Source organism: Ursus americanus, chromosome 6, assembly GCF_024610735.1.
Source record: "Ursus americanus isolate L20-20 chromosome 6, mUrsAme1.1.p, whole genome shotgun sequence".
In the NCBI taxonomy this organism is placed as follows: domain Eukaryota; kingdom Metazoa; phylum Chordata; class Mammalia; order Carnivora; family Ursidae; genus Ursus; species Ursus americanus.
In genome coordinates, this window is record NC_142132.1 from 17661524 (window position 1) to 17681052 (window position 19529).

Genomic DNA, 19529 nt, shown 5'->3' on the forward strand with positions numbered 1-19529 from the left:
AAATCCCAAGTCAAATCTTACTGTGTTTACATGTCTAAACTCAAGCTGATAACATCCAAATAGTGGATGAGGTGAGATCTTTCCAAAAACAAATATAGCTCAGTGATTCTTCTCCCTCCTCCTTTTTTTGGGTGGATGGATGGGGGCCCTAACTACATAAGCAACATCCCATTAATAATATTAACATTAGGGTAGATAGTAATATCGTTTCAGCATATGTAGACCTGTAATATACTCTCTTTGAAATGGTAAATATAATTATGCAAGTGTATTATAATTTCTATCAATATATTATGTTTTACTATCTTACTAAAATTTTGGTTTACTCAATGAATGATTTATGTTCATTTTAATTTAGGTAGAGTAGAGACCTTTATAATACTTGCCAAAGGAATATTAATAAACACATTCAGGTCTTGCTTCTGAAGTTCCCATCAGTTATTTTCTCTAAAAGTGTCAAAGAGAGTAAGTCACTAGGGTTGTTTGAGACATTTTAAAAGTCATCTCTACACTGAGGTTCTTAAAACATTTTTTTTTAAGTTCATATGCACTATCTACAAGAATTAATGAAGTCTGCAGTATTAATTCAAAGAAAGAAGTGGGACATTAATTAGACTCATGACACTGCTGTGTGATCCAATGAGAACTGACAGCCAAGTTGTAAGGCCCTTTTAAGAAGAAATTGTATCTTATTTTTTGCCTATGCAGATCTTAAACTGTAGAAAGACTTTTCCTATTATTATTATTATTTGACAGAGGCAGGACCCCTGTATGAGTGTCTAAGTTCCACACTGGTGCTCACAATTTGCATTTTGGTGAATGTATTTTAAGAAGCTCCACAATAGGAGACTGAGCTGCCCTGTTGAATTTTGAAAGCTTACTTTCATTTGTTTTGCTGCAAGTGTTGATTTAATTATACTGCATTATTATCAAAGCTGCATTATGTACTTTTTTATTCCTTTTACATGTGTTTGAGGTGAAGACCTTGGCTTTGTCTGCAAACAGTGTGTTTCAAGTTATTCCTTAAGTACTAAATAATAAAGAAAAGAGAAGAAAAGATTTTTTTAAAAGATAGCAGACAGTGATCACAAGGTAAAGGGTTAAATGTAAGATCTCCAAGAAACATTTTGAAGTTGATTAAGACTCCAGCTTTGCATTAAACAGTATCGCTTCCACATGAGTTGCTGCTAATACCGTTAAGGAGCAGCTTGAGAGCCCAGTGTGCCAGTGACCTCCCTCACCCTCCAGCCACCCACCGGGCCTTCCTGATTAGCATTCTACCTGGTTCTCTGAGGAATTCCCGTCATCCCCTAGGAGCTCATTCCGTACTTCGTCACTGTAGGCGATCCGTGACCTTTTCTATAAAACAAAACAAAAAGGGAGAGAGCGAGATGAACGTTAGAAAGTAAAGGCTTCGGAGCATTATTGGTATCAAGGCTGATCATCTCAAACCTCGAGAGCCCCCTAATGGAAACCTATTTGCTAAGATCTGCAAAGCAAAGTTGTGTAAAGTTCTTGAACTTGAGAAGTTTAATGTAGATTAGAAGTTTTTCAAATGCCAGTAATGAAAGAAAACTCTGCATTGTGTAAGTACTCCATTAATATTTACAAGTGCATCAGAACTGGTATGTTATTCCATACGTAGTCATTCAAATAAGGCCACTAAACTAAAGGAAATACAGCTATATAAGTTGTCTATTGGCAAAACTCACCAGATTGTAATTAAAACTAGTGTATATGGGGGTCTTTAAAATTGCGGCAGGAAATGAACTTTACAATATAGGTCTTTTAAAATCTCTAATTCCAGGATAATATTATGACTCCAACTGTACACTGGAATGCCTGGAAAATAGTTCATCTGTATTCCCTGCATTGTTATGATGTTACTAGTCAGAAAGAGACGGAATTTAAAAGTCCATCCCGTTTCCAAACAATAACTTAAATGTTCCCAAGCCCTCCTCAAAAAATGGCCTAAAGAAAAGTAATGCGTGCATGTATGTGTGTGTGAAAACAAATTAAATTTCCCAATCCCAGTAAATAAAGGCAAGTGGGCTATGAGTCAACATTTCACCCAGTGAAATTTTGTTTTATAAGAAATCGACCTTGGCCTGTAAAGTCAGAGAGACATGTGTCTATAAGCAATTTATGAATATCTAAATGTACACATATCTGGAAAAGCTAAAAGGCTCTGAAAGTTAGTTGTGAAGCTAGAGTGCCATCCTCAGATCCTCCTTTAGCATCACCTTTTCAGATCCAAATGCAGATTTACAGGCTACTTTGCTGCCTTTTCTGCTTCTGAACTAAGCAAAAAGAGACCATTTAAAAATGGCAGCTGGGAAATAGTAATCCTTTCTTACTTGCAGGCTATAGTTTAGGCTTTAAAACTTCGTACTTGTTCAACTATGATCTGAAAAATTATTGTAGTTTAAAAAGGACTATTCATAATCCTTGAGCAGAAGTCAACAAGATGTTTAATTAGATTTTTATACTAGTAAGTAACACTGCTTTGCAACATAGAGATCGTGGTATCTTAAATGTGAAATCATACTAGAATTTAAAAGGAATTTTAACAGGAAAACCCAATAGATTTTGAATCATTTTAAAGTTGCAGTCTTTCTCAATTGGGGTTCCTTATCTGAACCACAAAACGGAAAACTATTTTAGTGACTATTTTCTCGATGTATCAAGGATGGTACATAAGAGAAAGTTTAGCTCATTACACAGAACAGAAGCCTAAGGGCACTAGGGTTTAACTCTCTGGCAGAACCTAGTTGAAAAAGGCTGACTGGAGTGTAAATAAAAATAAATCTAGACATCGCTTTATTTTATTTTTTTAGAAAAACAATCATTCTCATGGAATTCTAAAGACCACTTTGGTTAAACAGAAACTGTACTAATTCTACCACACAAAATTTCCTCCCCATTTTATTACCCTCTGAATACACCCAGGAAAAAGATGCAAAAACTGCAAAATGTTTCAGTAGAAAGGAGATGATGGCATCCCTTCTCTGCCCTGAGTCTCTACCCCAAGTCCCTTCTCTGCTCCAAGTGTATCTCTTGTACCTTAGCAAATGCAGTTAAGTCTGTAAATAGAAAAATAAAACCAACAATGTTGCAGAGGACAAAGTAGCAAAGTTAAGTCATTAGCCTGAGGTCAGTAATGACATCTATATCAGATGTCTTAACAATTCAGGAGTGAACCAACTCATTCAGTTGTGAACATGCCAGACTTTTTACCACCACAAACATCATATATTAAGCCTGCTTCTCTTACTGTATTTACTGAAGCTACTATTAATTATTTCTATAGATTTCATACAGAATTGTATTGAAAAGTGCTAAACTGCAAGGTCAATACACCTCATGGCCTTACAACAATATTTAGATCAAGCCAAACCTTTCTTTTACCCATTTGGAGATCCCCACTACAGTAGTTTCAAACTAGCTAAGTGAAAGTATTTTACAGCATTAAAGGAAATGAGAACCTTTAAACAGGCTGTGGTATCAGAGCTGCCTTTTTAATTATTCATTTCATCACTATGGGGGACTAAAACATTCCACAGTATGCAAGAATATCATATGGAGATTGTTTTTGTTTTCCCCCCTTTCACCAAAATACCAACAAATTGGCATAGATTGTTCAATTACATTATATTCTTATTTTGATTTACTAAACTTCAAAAGAAGAAGAAAATTACAAACATGTATCCCTAAGTACCTAATCTTGTTTTGGTGAGAATCCATCGCTTTTGAAAACCAGCAATTATGAGTGCACATGCTCAGAAACAGAGGAGAACTAAGGATTTATCCAGAGCTGAAGGGTGGTCCCTGTAAATGTCAGTCTTTACTATTGGGATGGTAAAAACTGGTCATTTGGATGGCTTTCTGGATGTAATTAAGCAAATGATATGCTGAGTTTTATAAAATGTTCTCTGATTAAACTAACTTCTCTTAAAGAATAAAAAAAACTCATTTCAAATATCAGAAATAGTTCCTCTTGAAAATCATATAGCTGATGCAGAAAATCAAACTCTTTGCACTGGAGTGTCATTTTACAATTTTTTTAAAAAAATCAAGACTTTGTTTTATTAAGAGTTATATTTAAATGCCTGACATTGGTATTTTCTCCTAATTTTTTTGTGGTTTGAAATTTTAAGTAAGCTGATTGTAATCAGCTATAATTTAGCCAGATCATCACTAAACTGACTGAATACCAAAAAAGCAAATTCCTTTGAATGACAAACTGCTTATTTTATTGATAATTTCCCTCCCAAACATCAATAAATAATTTTACCTTTTGTGGAATTTTTAATAACCTCACTCTCCATTACTAAGTACTATGTATATTTTAATTCAGATGACTCAAAGTTAATGAAGCTGAAACATTGACTGTATCTTGATAAACTAACTAAAATATTTTTACTTTATTATCAACTGTATAAAATCTGTACTTTAGCCAAATGCAAGCATGAGAATTTGAGCTGGAAATGTCACACACTCAGCTACAGTTTGAAGGAACCCAATTCATAATGCATTTTATAAATAGTTAATGACTTCTATACATAAGCTAACCAGGCAAATCAAGAAATTGTCAACATTTTTAGTCTTAGTTGTCAGTTACCACTGTCTACTGGTTCTTTATATGTGGCTTCTGGAGAAGACAGAGCTCTATGCAGTTTGTAACCTATTGCAATTTCAGGTCTGTACCATAAGGGTGGAAAGCTTCGACTGACAATATTTGCCACACGCACACACACACAGTTAAATACAAGAGCATTTCTCACTTTTAGTTGTGTGTTTGTGTAAAGCTTATTCCTTCTTACACTAAACTTACACGGACTAGACACAGTTGGGCAGAAAAATCTAAAGACCATATATGAACTATAGAAAGAATATGGCAAATTAACAATTGACTGTTATTCCTAAAAAGTTAGACACACAAAGTTTCGATGGCTATTTTAAACTGATGACAAAAGTGAGTCCTTCATTATGAAAGTGAGGACTTCAGATTCCAAGCAGTTTTCACTCGGTATACGGATACCGATTGGCTGATTTTCTTAAAGCCAAGTTCAAACAGATATACTTCCCCAGTTCTGTCTGGAAATTTGGCTTGAAACAGTCTACTTGACCCAAGCCTTAATATTTCCCAACTGAACTGAATATGTTTCTGGATAGGCACTGCTAGACTACAAACAAAATGAATTAACTTAGCTGAAACTAATTAAGAACTGTGATCTGTGGTACAGCCTTCTATATGATTCTACATGTGAAACAGGGTACACATAGCCAGAATGAGGATTCTACAACCCACCACTCGCATAAGCATAACAATGCAGTTGGTTTATTACTAAAGCGTATATGAGAATTTAATTTCCACAGCGTGCACATGGCAAAGCAATTGCTTAAATTGCCTCACCTGGGAATTTAATACAATGTTATCATCAGACCAGCCACATTGTAAATAGATTTATAATGCTTTCCATGTGCTGCACTCTGTTGCATATGAATTAAGTAATGATCTGGTATTACAATAAAATCAGCTAGTTCCCACACCTGGCAGACAGGATATTTCACTAAATTAATACCCATACAGCTACATCACAAGGCAGGGGAGAGGAAACCATCTCTAAGGCATTTGACTTGAGCTTTACATGGGAGGCAAACACTCCATGGCTATGTAGAATGTCACTATGTTGAATGGGCTGCTCAGGACAATCTGTTTCTAACATCTGTATCACAGAATTAAGACTTTCTCATTCCCATTCAATTTTGGCCTAATTTTCTTCATTCAGTACTTTAATTACTAATCAGCAATCCGCAACATTCACAAACACTAAGAAAGCCCTTTATTCTAATCTATGTGCTGCAGACAGCCAAAATAATTGATACAAAGTACAGTATGGTTTTGGTAAGTAATGAAAGAACAGCTTGTCCTACTTCCCAATCAAATTGGTCTATAGAAGAAATGGTTAATAGATTTCTCCATAGGTCTAAAACAAATTACCCAGTCTGGCCAGACTTTTCCATTGCTTCTACCATGTCTTTCAATCTCCATATATTTAATAATGCCCAAAGTTACCAGGTGATTAGAAACTGTTATGCTTTCATAGCCAAAGAATTTAACTGGTCTAAAGAATTTAACTGCTCCTGTTACAATTAACACTTAGGGATATCTTACAGAATACCATGAAATTATATTTATTAGCTAGTCATATAACTGCTGGCATTCATTCCTTACTGAATTCTAGCTGGTTCAAATTAAATAATATCATACTTCTGTAATGCCCAGATGGCATTTTCTAAAATGCATCTATCTTTGGCACAAAGCATTCCATTTTTAACCTCACTTCTATTTCTCCATGACCAATTTCAACTTTTCATACACACTCCACTCCACCCCTGACCCAGGACTTAAAAAAGCTCATCAATCCAGGACAGGAAACTTACATTTTGGAGAAAAAAAATAAAAAGGAAGTTATGAAATTTTGTTCATCACAGTGTTTTCTGTGATGAATTAATTTCTAGCAAAAAAACTATTTAAGATTAAAACGTACCATGCTACATGTACTGTTAGGTAAATGTTAGATGCTTGGAAAGTAGTTAGCATGAAAAAGCACGGGGCACTGAGCAAAAATAACAGAGATAACATTACAGTATGTGATCTTGGTCAAATTAAGTTTTCTGAATATTGCTTTCTTCAATATCTAAAATAGCAACAATATTTATTTCTCGCGGCTGTTGTGGGAATTTAAATGTTATAAACAAATGGAAACCTATCATAATACCTTGGGTGTGATAACCTTGCAAAAGACATCCAACTAAATATTAGTTGGTAATATTGGAAAGGATGCAATAAATCTGTACACATATATGGCTGAGAGTATAAATTAGCGTATCTTACCTAGAAAATGATGTGCCAATATATATCAAAAGCAACCTTAAAAAGTTCATATTATTTAAGTCTACTACACTGTTTTGCCCAATTTCCTATTTTGTGATGCTACCATTTTTGGATGACTTTCAGTGGGAAAAACTTTACTGCTTTTCTTTAATGTTATCAGAGAAAGTAGGTTCCAATCTGTTTCTTCTAAGTAATCATTCCACTAAACATAGCTTGCTCCTGCTCAAGGGACTGTTTAGAGTTAAAGGTCAAGCTCATTCGCTGGGAAGTGCACATGCCACATGTCACCAATATTGTAGCATTCATAAAGGGAAAGCACACTTTCTATCTATCATAAACTCATGGCCAATGGACCATATGCAAGCCACCAGAGAGAAAATACTAGCATGCCCTGCTGCTAGGCTACCAACAGTTGGAAAAGCAGGTTAACATGAGAACACTGAAAGAATCCATTGTTCTTAGTATGTAATACCAGGAAAAGATATTTAAATTAAAAAAAAATAATGTCTTTCTACCATAATCACTTTCATTTATTATTTTTGTTTATACTTGCAGAAACACTTCACATGTTTGAAGTGGATATTTATGTTTTGGCTATAAACTATGAGCTAGATTATGCCACACTTTTATTTTTAAAAATGTATCTATAATATCACATGTGACTATTTATATGCCTATAATGAAGTTATATACATGTATATATATACACACACAGGCTCACACAAACCCATATGCAGTCCATATGGAATAATAACTCTATTTGTGCTTCACAATGCTAGAATAGACCTTTATTTATATTAGGAACTCTGACCACATTGCTGCTACATCATTTAATGATTTGCAAAACAGAGAGCCCAGAAATCATGTAACTGTACTTCTTCATTTCCTTCTCCAGCAACTCTAAAACTAAGCCTAAAATTCAAGTTTAGCATTGGTGGTTCAAAATGCAGTGTGAGTTTGTTAGTATCATGGCCTCGCTTGCATATGCTTGTAGTTTACGACTTTCACATTGCTATTGAACACAGTGTGGCTGTGTCTTAAATCATGTTAGCTTGTCAATCAATAATTAAGTTACTTCATTCAGAAAATCAGCTCATGATAGAATGCCTAGATGTTGTTGTCAACATCTGGAATAGTGTAAGTTTTCAGTTGAGGAAACTTAATTCTTTAAAATCTTTCTGAATATAAAGACAAATAACTCCATAGACTATACTTGAAATAATCAAAATATCAAAATGTTTATTGTTTTGTTTGATAATAATAACATATGCTTACCCTATGCACTCCCACTGGAAAAATGATACTCTGATAGATGAATGCTACATAACAGATGCTTCATTTGTATTTTTAAAAGAACTACTGAAATACAGTATATAATTACATAATTAAGTTTGTATGCATCCCTACATAATCTGCCTAGCATTAGGAAGGAAAAGCAATCATGCATTGAAAATCTGTCCATAGCCATAATTTCACGTGATCTAGATCTCCAAGAGCAAATGATCTCAATGAATCTGTAACTGACACTGAGATATCTCAAAAAGAACAGAACTGACATTAGGCATCATCTAGACCAGGCTTCCATATTTAGAGATGAAGTTCTAAGCCAGATGAGTGATCTCCCCAAGGCCACACACTTGGGAAAGACTAGGAAGAAGAAGGATGGCATCTATTTCCCAATGTCAGTGCTCTATTTACTTTACCACACCACCTTTCATTTTACCAAACCACCATGGCAGGCTGAGGCCATCCCACTGCTCCTTCCCCAAGGCAGGTTCAGCTGCATCATTCACCTGGCTCTAGGAATTTATCATCCATTATAAATTTGATTAGTCTACAGATTTTGTTTCTTGTTGCCCTCTTCCAAAATAAACAAACAAAAAACAAGCCTTTACTTATACATTGTTGTCAACATCTGGAATCTTGACAATAATAAATTTGGAAGTTCAAGGGTGATGAATGCTTAGGGCAGAATGTTGTTTTTTTTTTAAAGATTTTATTTATTTATTTGACAGATACAGAGACAGCCAGCGAGAGAAGGAACACAAGCAGGGGGAGTGGGAGAGGAAGAAACAGGCTCATAGTGGAGGAGCCTGATGTGGGGCTCGATCCCATAACGCCGGGATCACGACCTAAGACGAAGGCATACGCTTTAACCGCTGTGCCACCCAGGCGCCCCAGGGTAGAATGTTTTATATCAGAATAAAACTTCTGATCTGAGGGTGAGTCACAACCACACTTACGGGTGTAACTTAGCTATGTTTCGAGATTAATCTTCAAAGGTTCCACCATAAAGCACCAATAATCTACCCACATGGCAGAAGAGGAGCTGCACTGGTTATCAAGATGGGTTAAGAACTGCCTTCTTGCCCATGGGATCTGGTGATTCCCTATTCAGTTACTCTACAATTTTAGATTGGAACCAGCCATCTTTCAGGCAAACAATTTTTAAAATATTTTTCCCCTAATATTTGCTTTTGAACCCATGTTATGACAGATCCTTTATTATAGTATATGCTGTGTTATAGTGAGGTTACTGTTCTCGTAATTCAGAGATGCCTTTTAATGCTTTATGAATATAGCCAATAAAACTGTGATGGTTAGGCAGTAAAACTAAGTTCTTTGAGCCCAAATTCTCTATGGAAACAACCTGAAGATTACTTCCCCATTTGAGTGACCCCAACTATAACGTATAATAAATATAAATATTCATATCTGATTCATAAACAACATGTTCTTCCTATAAGACTCTTCACCTTCAGCTGAATAGAATAAAATCCTGCTTACTCGGGGGCTTTGCTTCCTCAGTTAAATGTTGTTTCTTTCATATCATCAGTGTATCACTTTCTACTGGTTCTTTCCTTTAAAGACATAAATATTCTTAAGTGTACCCAGCTTTATATACCTCGAAATGTTATTTCAGCCAGTACTATACTGTCCAGCCAATGCCCAACCTCTCTTTATCCTTCCCTTCCTGGCCAAGCTTCTTGAACAAGTGTTCCATGAACATTAACTCCACTTACTCATGCCCCAGCCACCTCTCAACTTAAAACAAACTTGATGCTTTCCTGCCATGCCACAGGATTCCCTAGGATCACCAGTATCTTCCTAATTGAGGAAATCATCGGCCATGTTTTCTAAGTAAACTTTGGAAGTTTAGAATAGTTAAAAATTTATTAAAAAGTTACAAAGATATTAGAGTCCCCATGAAACCCACACTTAGTTTCCCCTATTATTAACACCTTACGTTAGTATGGTACATTTGTCACAGTTAATGAATCAATAGTCCATTATTACACATTATTATTAACTAAAGTACATAATTTTTCCACGTTTCCTTAATACCTAATGTTGTTTTTCTGTTCCAGATACCATCCAGGATTCCATGTCACATTTACTTCTCATGTGCTCTTAGGCTCCTCTTGGCTGTGACAATTTCTCACACTTTCCTTATTTTTGATGATTTTGAAAGTTTTGAAGAAGACTGGTCAGGTGTTCTGTATAATGCCCCTCCACTGGGATCTGTCTGATGTTCTTCTCCTGACTAGACTGTGCTAATATGTTTTTTGGAGGAAGACCAAAGAGGTAAATTGCCATTTTCATCCGATCATATCCGAGGTACATACACTATCAACATGACTTATCACTATTGATGTTGACCTTGGTGCCTGGCTGAGGTAGTGTTCGTCATGTTTCTCCACTGAGAAACTACTCTTTTTTCCCTTCTGGACTGTACATACTATGTGCAGCCCACATTTAATAAGTGGGGAGTCATGCTCTATCTCCTTCAGGGAGGAGTATCGTCATATGTCACTTGGCAGTCTTCTGTACGAAAGAGGTCTACTCAATCATTATTCAATCATTTATTGATATCAGTATGGACTTACAGATATTTATTTTATACTTTGACTTATAGTTTAACACTACATCATTAATTTTGTTGCTCCAATTGTACCAACTTTGGCTCCAATGGCCACCTTTCAGTACTCTCCTCATTTGACCTCTTGATAGCATCAGACATTGTTGCCCACTTTCTCCTTAGCAGTTACAGCACCTCCTCCTTAGGAATTCCTCCTATCCTTCTGGTCTCTCGTTCTCAATCTCCTTCATTATAACTTCTCTCTCAGTCCTCTGAGAGAGGTCTTCATCCTAGACCTCTTCTCACTCATCTGAATGATCTTATTTTTATCCACTGTTCTGACTACCAGCTAGAAGTTGGCAAAGACATGGTTTTTTTGCATATTCTTCTTACAAATCTGATTCCTACTGGGTGCCTCAGAAAACCTGAAGGCAACTCAGATTTAACACACATAATAGGGCATTTTCTTTCTCTTATACTGCTCCTCCTTCTGTTTTCCCTAGTTTGATGTTTGGTTTTACCATGCACACAGTCTCCCCACATAAAAATCTAAACATTCTTCCCAAAACCAATTCCCCAACCCAATCCATCACCAAGCACTAGGGATTATTTTTCAGAATATCTACAACTGGGCCTCTCAGCAATATTTCCAGGATGTCTGTTACCTTGTGAACTAGTCCCAATTCTTTCCATATAACTGTTGTTACCACATATTCCATCCCTCTTTTTATATATGAATTTGAGAGATACATGTATGGTAAGCCTGACATGTTTTAAGGCAGAGGTAAGCCAAAAGGTACAAATTCTCAGTTCCTCATCTTAGGAAGTAAAGGAGACCCCTTCAAACCTATCTCTTGCAAAATATCAAAGCTCCAAAGGAATCACTGTCCAAAGATATCACTTATTTCAGAATAGGAAAATAGAAATAGTTAAAATAGAAAGCAAATACATTTGACAAAAGCGACTACAGGTATATCCCACTTTTGGGAGACTCACATGATGCCACTTTACTTAAAGGCCTACATCAGTACCTGTTTTTGCTAACAAGAAGAAATCTGAAGAGGATTTTTGCTTTTACCAAAAGAGGGTGAAAAGCAAAAATAACATTCAGCATTTGTTTTTCAGTGAGCTGTTAGGGAGGCAGCTCCCACCCTGAGCAGTGAAAGTGGCCCCACTCAGCTCCTTCCCCAGGAACAGCACACAGCATCTCAGCATCAGGGTTCTGAATTGGGGCTGTAAGCATCTCTGCTTTATTTCCATTTGTTTTGTGTATCCATCAGCAGGCTGTGTCCTAAGGTATCAGAAAAGCTTAAGAGAGGTTATTCGTTGGGTCTGGGAATGTTAAAAAATCTTTCCATGTAACAATGATCATTGTTTCCTTGCTTTACATCATTTCGGCTTACGAACGGTTTCATAGGTACTCTCCGCTTTCTGATAGCGGGGGACACCTGGCTACTACGGGAAGACACTAAGCAACAGACCTCTCTCCAACTTTATAAGTCAATAGCACATTTCCCTTTAATTTCAAATACAGGCATATCTCACATGAGCTATTTATTTTGTTCTCATAAGTCAGATATTCCCATTTTTTTTATTATGTAGAAGCTAAAAGACCACCATTTCAAACAAGATGATGTGCATGCATATTTCTTCTTTGTTTGTCTGATTTGTGTAGCTCAGGAATATGGATTACTTCTGTTATCTGCACAGAGAAGCTGTGCTACAAGGCTGGCATTCAGTTTGCTTTTATCTCGGAGACCCCAAATTGTACCGTTAGGCAACAGAGGGCACTTATCTAGATTGAACTGTCATACAAATAGATTTTTGTCAGCCATTCAATTTGTATTGGGGAACACGCCAACAAAAACAAAACCTGGCAATTTAAAACAACAAACCTATCCTCTCCTGACAGGAACAAATTGCTGTATTTCAAAAAAGAACTACTACAGATCGTACATCCTGCGTGTGGGTGCTACGGAAAGAAAAATATTCTTGAAACTAATTCTGTCTAGCTTTTCTGGAAGTGGTCTAACATAAAGCAAGCATGCAGTCTACTTAATACTAATAAGCACACAAGGAGAAAAAAAAATAACACCAACAGACAGGAATTACATGTTGTCAGAGGACAATGAGGCTTTCTAATAAAATTCCGGGTCAAAATTCAGTGGCTACATGAAGAAGGCAACATTGTGCTGCATTTTTACTTTGTTCTCTGAACTCTGGTGCTTCCAGGAACACAGGTGGTACCTCTGCCCACAAAATATTCAGTCTAAGACCATCTTTCCCCGGGAGCCTAACTTGATCCTGGCTCTGTGTCTTCCGTATCCACCGAAAACCTCAGAGAAATGACTTCACCATAGTTTATACCCCTTCCATATCTCAGACCATTTCGAAAAATACTCAGAGTTCATCTATTCAAAGTTGGTTTTAATCTCAGATAATAACGACATTACATCAGTAAAAATACAGTAATAACATTTTCACAACTTGAAAATAATTTCAATTTGGTCATCAGTATTTAAAATAGTTTAACCCCTTCTCCTATTATTTTTGTTTGATTTTAATCTCTTTCCCTTTTTTATAAGCTGCATCTTCATTCCGGACTTCTTAGACTTGTGGAATTACAAACTACTGGGAGGGAAATAAGCAAACATGAAAATTCAGCCCAGTGAATCCACATCAAGCTGAAATAGAAAATACACAAATCTAAAGGTCAAAAACCATGTAATTTTACTGAACAGAGATCTAATTAGTACGATTATTTGAACACAAAAATTTACATTTAAAAATGAGTTTTCTCTAATAAAAATTATGTCACAAGAATTTGGCACTACAAAATTCTGTAATATGTCACATGAAGAAGCTGTACCATTATATGTTGTGGCAACAGGTGCTGGGTGTCAGGTCTTCAGATTTTATTAAGGGACAATCTGAAAAAACAGTATACTCCAGACACAAGGTGTGAAAAGGGCCTCATGAATGATAGTTAAATAGACAACAGGAGATAGTTAAAATAGACAACAGGAGAAAAACAAAGTGAAATATAATAGTTCAACTTGCCTCTACAGTTTGGTAAATAATAGAGCTATCTGAGAAAAAATATTTTTACTTTGAAGAAAGGTATAAAATTACATTACTCTAAAAACATGAACAGATGTATGATGTATGCAACATACTTTCATATGGTTCAGAAAACAGGAACATGTATGTAGAGAGTAAAAGATCAGTAGAGAAAGCATGCACAAATGATAAAGCAAATGGAACAAAATGTTAACAGGTAAATCTAGGTAAAGAATATATGTATGTTCTTTGTACTATTCTTCAAACTTTTCTGAAAGTTTGGGATTATTTCCAAATAAAAAGTATACATTGATTAAAAGTGTGAAAAGATTAGTGGGGGAAGAAGGTATAGGCTCTTGATAAGGTATTTTTCTATAATTAGTTAATGTCTGAGATTAAATGTCCAAATAAATCCTTGATTAGATAATCATTCTTGTTAATCAAAAATATGAGACCATTCCTCAAAAAGGTCAAAATCAGACAACTGAAACTGTTCATTTTTACCATATATGATGGGGTTTTCCATTTTTTTCAATAAAAATACAGAACTTTATTCACTAGATTTTTTTTTAAAAGATATTATTTATTTACTTGACAGAGAGAGGGGAGAAAGTGAGAGAAAGCACAAGCAGGGGGATCAGCAGAGGAAGAGGGAGAAGCAGGCTCCCCACTGAGCAGGGAGCCCAATGAGGGGCTCAATCCCAGGACCCTGGGATCATGATCTGAGCGGAAAACAGACACTTAACCAACTGAGCCACCCAGGCTCCCCTTATTTGCTAGTTTTAAATTAGCAACATAGTTTTCTTTTTGTAGTTCAGTAACTAGAATTGACTCAATCTAAATCATCCATGGTTGGGGCACCTGGGTGGCCCAGTCGGTTAAGCGTCTGCCTTTGGCTCAGGTCATGATCCCAGGGATCCAGCCCCATGTCTGGCTCCCTGCTCAGCAGGAAGTCTGTTTATCCCTCTCCCTCTGTCCCTCCACCCCGCGCTCATGCCCCCCCCTTCTCAAATAAATAAATAAAATCTTAAAAAAAAAATAAGTCATCCATGGTCAGAGAAGTTCAAAGCTATCAGGTTAATAATAACAGAATATTATTTACTATTTAAAACGGTTTGGCAATAAAGTCCAATTCTTTTTCCTTCATTTCCTTCTGAATTAGAAGCTTTGAGGACGCCAATTCTAAATTAGGTTGTTTAACAGATAATAAGAAATGATTTATCATTATTATTTCTTTTAACAAAACGCCTAGAGGAACCTAATACAAACCTTACTGGAGTGCTTGCACTAACTACAGATCTTCTACCATGCTCTTAGGTCATTCTCTAATGTTCTGGAAGAGAACACACATTCTCAGATAGTTAGACATGTGCCTGCTACACTTCGACTTGATTTGGCAACCAAGTATTGCTGATCTGTCTAATTTTGAGTGTGATGACCCTGGACAGGGACCGAATGCAATCCTATTCTCTGAAAAGAACACAGCCAATTTTGGTGCTCTATAAATATGCAATCATAACAGAACCTTAGGGCTAGAAGGGACCTTGAAAGGCCCTCCAGTCTGCCTTGCCCCCTTACATCATCCTACACTAAATGTATCTTATAAAAACCTACAGAAGGAGGTGCCTCAATTTTTACAAATGAGGTTTTCCAACAGTCACTGGCTACTGTCAGGAACTATTTCCCTGCATCAAACTCAAATGTGTGGTACTACCGTTGTACATACGGTACAGACCAACAACACCTGCTGCCCACACTTGGCATAACAGTTCTTCACAGACTTGAAGACACTTAAAAACTCTACAACTTTCCATCACGGAAAATGATCCCAGGACCTTCCTTTATCTGTCTAATTTTCCAACTGTTAATCATGTGAGGGGTCTACTCCAGAATTTTCTCTGTTATTTTTAGGGATGGTAGCCCCAACTGCACTCAGAGGTGGATATTAGTAGATTCTTCCAAAATCTAACATGAACCAATGTGTACCCAATCTTATTCATGATACATAAAGCTGAGGTGGTCACTCTTTTTTCTTCTTCTTCCTTATTTCTGCTCTGAATACATTTAATATTCTTTACACACATTAATTTTTATTTGAGTTTTGGGGCTAGTTTCTATTACTCTTATTTGCTGGTCCTTTGAAGAAACAATATGATAAATCAGAGAGACCTCCAATTTGGGCATCTGATGAGTCTGGATTCAAATCCCAGCTTTGTCCTTTTCTAAATGTGTGATTATTAAGCAAATTTTTGAATCCCTATGTACCTCGGGTCTAATCGAGATAAAGTTTATGAAACAGCTAGATAGTGTTGAGCACTTACTAGAATTAAAGAAAAATAACTGCTCTGATAATAATAATAATTATTATTGAGAATGCCAGCAAGTGTCTTTCTCCAGTGTATCAAACTCTGGGTTTGCTGCCTCAGCTCTTTAAGGTGTCCTCACACAGCTATGGCCCAACATGACCACATCAGTTCTGCTCTCAGTTGTCATCCAAACTCCTGATAAAAAGACCTGATTGCCATTCCAAACCAGTTCCTTCTGGCTCTTGGGACTCAATTTTGCCTCTTATTTTTGACCTTTTTTCTTTCCTTTTTTTTTTTTTAAAGATTTTATTTATTTATTTGACAGACAGAAACAGCCAGCGAGAGAGGGAACACAAGCAGGGGCAGTGGGAGAGGAAGAAGCAGGCTCCTAGCGGAGGAGCCTGATGTGGGGCTCGATCCCAGATCAAGGGGATCACGCCCTGAGCCGAAGGCAGATGCCCAACGACTGCGCCACCCAGGTGCACCTGGCCTTTTTTCTTTTGACTCTTTTTACTTATATCTCAACTTAAGTTCCTCTGCTTTGAGCCTTAATGTTTTCTGAGCATTTAGGTTCCAATTCACTCTTTTGCTCTGCCTCTAGAACAGAAAATACCTGTCTATGTTATCCCAAGCTCTAAAAGGAATTCAGGCAGTAATACAAGATAGAAGCTTCAAAGATAATGCACTTCATTATCAGCACATTATTTAACAGTATGAGTTAAACTAACTATGATTTAAATCCCAGTTTTGCTATTTATTATCTGTGTGACTGCAGAGAGGGTGTCTAACCTTTCTGAGTCTCCGTCTGTACATCTGCATAAGAAAAATAAAAACGCTTTGTTGTAATGATTACATGGGACTTGCAATAAGAACACCGCTGCAGAAGTTCACAGGTTCCCTCTAAGTCATCATTTTCCTTCTCCTTCCCCTCTGGGGTGGGGTGGGTGGGTGAGTGGGTGGATGAGAAACAAGAACAAATATATTCTGAATTCTCTATGCTTGGCAAAACTAGAAACCAGATATTATTCATATCCCCAAATATGTGGAGAGCTGTCCAAAAGCAGATGAGACCATGCAGAGCTACTTGGTAGAGGGTGACAAAATGCATGAAGGTTAAGAGGTCCCAGTGATAGCTGAGCTCAATAGGCACCAGCCAAAATATACTTCCTAAAGGTGGGAGACTCATTCTGAAGCATAAAATCTATATGCTTTGTTTGAAACAATGGATGTGGGGACAGGCATAAGTGGCCTCTGGCAGAAGCTCTCCTGGACATAGTTTGTTCAAAAAAGCAGAAGAGGCAGTAGCAATTAAAGAATGACACAGGACTTCAGTTCCTTAAAGAATATAGAAGTTTACAAGAGACCGTTGCTTTCGCCTTAACAAACAAAGCAAGCTGAAGAAGCAACAAAACCATCAAGTAAAACATTCCAGAAAATCCATCAGCATTTCATAATAAAGAAGAGACCCATGGCCATTCTCATTCCTGAAGGAGTAGAATAAGCCTCCACAGATATAGGTGAGAAGAAACTGGCCAAACCTCTAACCAACTTTTAGGGTCTGCATTAGGGCTGGCACAACCATTCGGATTTCAAAGAACCTGTGCCACAGAGTGAGGTATAAGGTTCACTAACCAATGCTTTCCTATGAGTCATCACTGAGTGCTGAGGACATAGAACTGCTGAGAGATGCTCCCCTGGGCTATGCAAGACCTCCTCAAATCTAAGGCAGCTAACCCTCTGAAGGTGGGATACAAGGCAGCAGAGCTAAGAGAAGACCATGTTAAGTACTCTGAGATCTTGGAAATTGTAGGCTAGGGATGGGGCAAGATAGCTAACAGAAACCTATCTGAGGCATTCCAGCATTTCAGCCACCAAAGGTTGGAGTGGGAGAGAGGAACAGGAGAGCCGAGAGAAAATGCTCTGAGGCATTCTGGGTCTTCAAAGAGTGTAAGCCCACTAATTTCCTAAGGCTTAGGTTAAGTGGAGCAGAAAGAAATCTCCAAAGGTATAGAAAGTTGATATCAGGACTGGAGAGCAAAAACAACTCCCCAGAGACTCAAAAAATGAGCAATGGGGCTATAAAGTAGAGAAAGAGATCCCACAAACCAAAAAGATGGTGGCTTGGCTGAAAAGCAGAATGAGATCTCTGGAAATTCACCAGTGCTCAAAGCTCAAGCCCTGCTGAAAGGAAAAGCCTAACTACAACCTCAAAATGTGAATTAAACTGAAACTGCAAAAAAGAAAGCAGCCACACACAGCCCAATTATAGGTTAGATTGACTTAGCCACTCCACCATAGAAACCTGAAAGAAAAAGGAGTGTTTTTGTTTGTTTTGTGTTTTATTTTTTGATAAATTTTTACTTACTTTGCTCCCTCTTGCTCTTTTATGTAAAATATCCAGCACACAATCAAAAATTACAAGACACATGAAAAAGCAAGAAAATGTGACCCATGGTCACACAGTCAGAGATGATCCATGTATTGGAATTATCACACAGGGACTTTAAAATAACTATGATAAAAATGCTAAGGGATATGGTAGAAAAGATGGACAATATACACTGAAGAGATGGGGAATTTCAGTAGAGAAAGAGTCTCTATAGTCTCTTTTTCTATAAAAATAAACCAAATATAGAAAAATGATAGCACAAAAAATGTGGTATCAAAATGTAATTAATAATATCATTAAAATCACTTCAGAGCATACTGGAAACAGCAAAGAAAAGGACCCATAAACTTAAAAGGAGATCAATGAAAAGTACCCAAACCAAAACACAAAGATACAAAAAAAGTGAAAAAAGCAAAGCAAAGCACACAAGAACTATGGAATAATATTAAATGACCTAACATATTTATAATTGGAGTCAAAAAAGGAAAATAGAGAAAATGGAGAAGAAATATTAAAATAAATAATGACTGAAAACTTTATCAAACTGATGAAAGAGATCACCCTATAGGTCCAGCAAGCTCAGTGAATCACCACCTAGGTACAACATAATCAAACTCTCTGCTGAAACACAAAGATACATAGTAAATCTTAAAAGCAGCCAGAGGATAAGAGAACATTCATCACATATAGAAAGTGAAAATGACATAAATGTTGGATGACTTCTCACCAGCAACAATGGAGGCCAGAGGATAATAAAATTATACCTTTAAAGTACAGAAAGGTAGGAAAACAAACAAACCTGTCAAACCCAGAGTCAACGTCCAGTGGAAGTATTATTTAAAGCTGATGGTGAAATAAAAGCTTTTTTTTCCCCCCAGGTAGATAAAAGCGAAAAGAATTCATCTCCAGCAGAACTGTCCAACTGGATATGCTAAAATGAGTTCTTCAGACTGAAGAGGTAAGACACCAAATGGAAATTATAAATTGTGTGAAGGAAAAAAGAGCTTCAACAAG

The 19529-nt window shown here is 36.7% G+C and overlaps 1 protein-coding gene across 19 annotated transcripts in view; it reads right to left on the reverse strand.

Annotated features, from left to right (window-relative positions):
- VTI1A (vesicle transport through interaction with t-SNAREs 1A) overlaps positions 1 to 19529 on the reverse strand; it is a 358597-nt gene that overhangs the window by 281174 nt on the left and 57894 nt on the right. For all 19 annotated transcript variants that reach the window (XR_015724729.1, XM_045803127.2, XM_045803126.2 and 16 more), the window contains exon 4: positions 1282 to 1359. Coding sequence is in view for 18 of the 19 variants with exons in the window: in XM_045803127.2 (XP_045659083.2) it covers positions 1282 to 1359 (78 nt within the window). In the remaining variant the exon portion in view is untranslated. The remainder of the gene's footprint in view (positions 1 to 1281; positions 1360 to 19529) is intronic.